Source organism: Poecilia latipinna, unplaced genomic scaffold (genome assembly GCF_001443285.1).
Source record: "Poecilia latipinna isolate Pla-1442-1.1 unplaced genomic scaffold, P_latipinna-1.0 Scaffold1221, whole genome shotgun sequence".
NCBI lineage: Eukaryota > Metazoa > Chordata > Actinopteri > Cyprinodontiformes > Poeciliidae > Poecilia > Poecilia latipinna.
The window spans coordinates 29,967-34,859 of record NW_015113837.1 but is presented as its reverse complement, the minus strand read 5'-3'; the positions used below and the strand labels follow the sequence as shown (position 1 = coordinate 34,859).

At 39.3% G+C, this 4,893-nt stretch overlaps 1 protein-coding gene across 1 annotated transcript in view; it reads right to left on the bottom strand.

Annotated features, from left to right (window-relative positions):
- LOC106960720 (zinc transporter ZIP10-like) overlaps nucleotides 1-4,893 on the bottom strand; it is a 38,364-nt gene that overhangs the window by 15,584 nt on the left and 17,887 nt on the right. Inside the window, exons 4-5 of the mRNA XM_015053971.1 lie at nucleotides 4,878-4,886; nucleotides 3,872-4,049 (exon numbers count right to left, since the gene is read on the bottom strand). Of these exons, the coding sequence (XP_014909457.1) occupies nucleotides 3,872-4,049; nucleotides 4,878-4,886 (187 nt within the window). The remainder of the gene's footprint in view (nucleotides 1-3,871; nucleotides 4,050-4,877; nucleotides 4,887-4,893) is intronic.

Here is a 4,893-nt window from a genome sequence, read left to right as displayed (position 1 = left end):
ATTTATTACATATAATTATTGGGTTCTACATGTATGTTTTGACTGAATATGACTCTTTATGCCTTTGTATGAACTGAATGTGATTTTCTGGTTGGGGCAACAGTCCCCTCTGGCCCCCCTCTGGGGGAGCCACTGCGGTGGCAGAAAGAGACAGAGAGACGTAAACAGAGATAGAGACAAAGAAAGAAAGAAAGAAAAGAGGAAAAAAATAAATAGAAAATTATTTAAAGTGTTGCCCGCCTGTTGGTCGTTGCCATGCCGACCAAGTCCTGGGCGAGAAACGTTTGTGACCCTCTCCTCGGAGACGACTGAAAGTTTAATGTCGGATGAAATTGAATGTCACGGCGAGTCTGAGATGGTTCCCATAGCGACACTCGCATTCAGCCGAGGAACTGGGTTCAACTCGAACCTCAAACCCAAAGCAGTTAAACCAGTTACTGCAGCAGTTTCACTGGTTCACACTCGGTCCAACGTTTGTTCTGGATTCCCGTTACGTTCGTCTTTACTGAGAGCGGCTCAGAGGACAGGTGGGTTCTGGAGGCGCGCCGAGTCTCAGGCGGTTCAGCTGGAGCTAGTAAACCCGACGGCCCGTAAAAACCGGTGCAGGAGTTCGTCCTTTAAAATCAGCTTTAAGCAAAAGCTTGTCTGCATCAGCAAAGGACTATTCTCAGATTTAACTACAAACATTTTGTTGGTGAGTTAAACTTTACCTAGAGGCTAAAAAATCTGAATCAGAGCTTAAAACCACAAAGTGTTAGAAAATAATGCTTATTAAGTTTATATTTAATGTTACATTTAATGGCTGAAAATACCAACAACACTGGAGACAGTTTTTGTTTACATTCCTGCTCTCCCATTCTTGTTAAAAACAATAGAAGAAATAATAGCACCATTTTTCTTCGTGTAGCATCAAGTCAGCATCTGATTGGCTGATCAGTTCTGCATGACGGCTCCTCCCCCAGGTTACAATAACTCTGGGTTTTTCATTATAGCTTAGAGTTGTTTTGAGACATTTTGTTCAATTAGTTTTAATTACTTTTTAGTGTATTTGCTGCTATTCATTAGATCAGTGGTTCTTAACCTTTTCTGAGGCACCGAACCCCCCAGTTTCATACGCGCATTCACAGAACCCTTCTTATTCCTTCCCCCCCGCAGACACACAAAATACTTTACGGTATTCTGATTCAGTAATGTAATTATATTAGCTGCGTTACCACCCCCACGCCACTACAGGCAGCAACCCCGAAAAGATGCGACTAAGGAGCAGATTTAGACTACAGAATTTGGTAAAAACTGAGTTTTACTGAAGTAATTAAAGACATAAGTTCAAATCCATGCTGAGAGTGGAGCTCCTTCAATCAGTGCTCCACCGCTCCACAGCTCTGATTGGCTCAGCAATGTAACGTGATCCTCTGCAGCAAGTGATGGCAAAGCGGGGCGTCATCTCGACTTTAAACAAGTGCGTCTTTACCTCCGCGGCAGAGGCTCCGCCAAACCCCTGGGGTTCATCGAACCCAGGTTAAGAACCACTGCATTAGATATTATTAGTTAAATACTATTTAGTTTCACTTTAGTTTTTATTAGTTGTGGTAGTACTTTTCATACTTTGGTTAATTTTGATCAATTCCCACAAGTTTTTAAAGGGGCAGTATTATGTACTCTCCAGGCACATGGTGCCATTTGATAGCACAAAAAAGTAACTATGTTAACTTCAGTTGTTATAAAAACAAATATGACTTAAAACAAATTTGACTTTGTAATTTAGCCTTGAAATTGGGCCTCTGTCTCTTTAAAACCTCCCACTGTGAACATTTAGCTTCATCATTCAGAGCCTGGCGGCAAGAAGAAAGAGGGAGAGCAAACAAAGAAAGCTTGAAGAGAGAATAACAGAAAAAGAAAGAAGAAAATGAGAAAANGANAACAGAAAAAAAGAACAAAACACAGGAAAAAAAAGGAAAAAGGAAAGAAAAAGAATATAGAAAAGAGGAAAAGAGAAAAAATAAAATAAATAAAAGGAAAAGAAAACAAAGAAATAAAGAAAAAGAGGAAGACAAAAGAAAGAAAGAAGGGAAATAGAGTTGTCAGTCTGAGCTGCAGTTTTCAGGATGTAAATATCGTGCAGACGGATCATTATGGAGGACAAACATCACAGATAACCTTCTCATGTTTTCCTGTTTTCTCGCGCTGTACAGGGAAACGGTTTCACAGCTCGCTGCGTTCCCATTTGTCGCTGCTGGAGCTTCGCCGCCCTGAGCGGCGGCTGTACATCAGCCGGGCGGTCCACCGCCGCCGCCACTCCCTCACGCTCACGCAGCTCGTTACCTTAATGCAGGTGTGGCGCTGCGGCGCAGCAACAAAGGAGAGAAGACGGAGACTTCTCTCCAATTACACAGAGAAATGGCTGACGGAGTCCTAATTGGCTCTGCGAAGAGAGGGTGTGAGCTGTGGCGGCGGCGACGGGGGGGAAGCTCCCCATGAAGGCCAGCAGGAGGTAGATGAGAGGCAGCGCTGCAGCACTTCCTGATGTCTAGCGTCTCTAGTTTCCCTCTAATGAGGAGCCATCGCTGCCCTTTTGACTTGTTTTACCGTCATCATTTCCATTTTTATGACTATTGTGAGCGGCAGCGTGGGGCTCATGTGATGCAGGTTCCTCCGTGTTTAATAACTGAACTTTATTCCGTCCAGGAAGGGAAAAAAAAAAAAACATCTTTAAAGTTCAAATTATTGCAGCTGAAATCTAGGAAGCGGTCTTTCAAAGCACTAATTCTCATTAAATTAGGCTGAGTGGACATTTTATGACCCCTCCAATCACCAGGCTGCTCTATGTTTACAGTAACGGCGTCACAACTTCCAGGATAATACAGAGAAACATTTCATTTAACACAACTGGGCTGTGTACGTTCTTAATATATTGCTTAATCAGGCTAAGCGATTACTGGTTCTGGTCTTATCGGTATAAAATGTTTATGGTTTTATGGGTTTTATTTCTGGAACTTGTTACTCATTAACTGTTCCACGCTGTGCTCTCCTGCTTTAAAGGCTAATAAACGTAGCCCCAGAGAAGGTCACCACTCCGAGTCACTTTCCTTATATCTGCTCCTTCTGCCACAATGTAAACACAGAATCTGACATTACAGCTAAACCTTTTAATAAAGGAGAAACTACAAGCACTGGACCTTTAACATGTGCAAACACGGTGAATTTTATTAGAGCATTCAATGCCAACGAAAGCTAATATGCTAAATGTAGCTAATTTTAGATTATAGGCTAATAATAGCATAGTTCAGCAGGTTGGAAAACATTAGCCTTGTAGCTAACTGTATATAAGCTGCAGTGTTGGACACAATGAGTTGCTATGCTATTAGTATTAGTGTTTTTCCAGCTGGTATACCAACTAACATTAGCATAGCTTTGCTACTGACACCAACTAACACTCGCATATTAGCATTTTAGAAAATGATAACATATCTCAGCAGGTTAGAAAATATTAGCAGTAAGCCGACATGGTATTATTAGTGTTTATTTTTATAGCTAATATTTTTTGCAGTTGACAGCAGCATTTTATAGGATGACAGCATTTACATAGTAGTCAGGATAGCACAAGTATTTTTTTAAACGCTTGGCTGTTTTAGAAGCAGCAGATCCAAATGGAGAAACAAAGTGTGAATTTTGCACAATAAATTCCCTTTAAATGTGAACTGATTTCAGGCCTAAATCACCAACTAATAATCCATAAGAATTTCTTCTGGATTTTTCAAGTTTAATTTTATACCTGATTATTGTTTTGCACAGCGGATCAGCATTAAGCAGAGCTCCTTTACTGTTCTCCTCAGACTTATTGCCTCCACCGGGTCGATGTTCGGCTCCTTACCAGAACTGATGGGCTGCAGGGCTTCCTGCTCCACCTCCATCTGATGGTAATGGCGGATGCAGACGCGGGTGTCTATCTGGTAGAGCAGGGCGGGGCACAGGTAGGTGAACTCGCTGGGGGAGATGACCGAGTTGGGATGTAGGCCGTAGTAGGTGAGGAGCTGAGTCAGGTTCAAACACTGAGCGGTGGAAAGAGTTCAAATGTAAGAAAACTAACGACTACTTTAGTAATCTAAATAAATCGATTATAGATTATTTTTAACAGAATCTGAACCAGGTGAAGCATTCATCGTTTATCTTGCAAAATACACTTAACAGAAATACTAAATATAGTTTTATTCATAACTGAAAAGCATAGATACATATTATACTGTACTAATGAATTATGGATCATTAAAATGATTTGGTAATGGTGAGTGACATCATCGGTAAGGAAATGAATCATGAAAGAAAACATAATAATATACATAACAAATTACCAACTAATTGAGTAATCAATTAATACTCCAGTTAACAATTAATTGATCAATTCGACCAAACATGGTCAATCGTGATTAATCAATTATTGAAATAATCAACTACTTTTAGTAATCGATTTAATACTCCAGTTAACAATTAACTAAATGAGTTGATTATTTCAATAAGTTATCACAATTTATTTGATTAATCATGACTTGATTTTCTTAATCATCAATCAATTATGATCAGTCATGATTAATCACAATTAATCAAATTAATCATAATATTTGATTAATTACGATTAATTTGATTAAATTAGTTGACAATTGTCAATTAATTTTATTATTTTCAATAATATTTCAATAATTTGATTATTTTAATAATCAACCAATCACGATTGGTGATGATTAATCTGATTAATCGTTTTAGCCCTAAATACCAGAATCTCATCAGCTAAAGTTTTAGGGAATAGAAAGACAAAAGCAGGAGCATCCAAAATGATTTCTGAATAATTAATGATCAATTAATCAATCAGGGTGAGGTCCTACCTCCTCATGCTGGTGC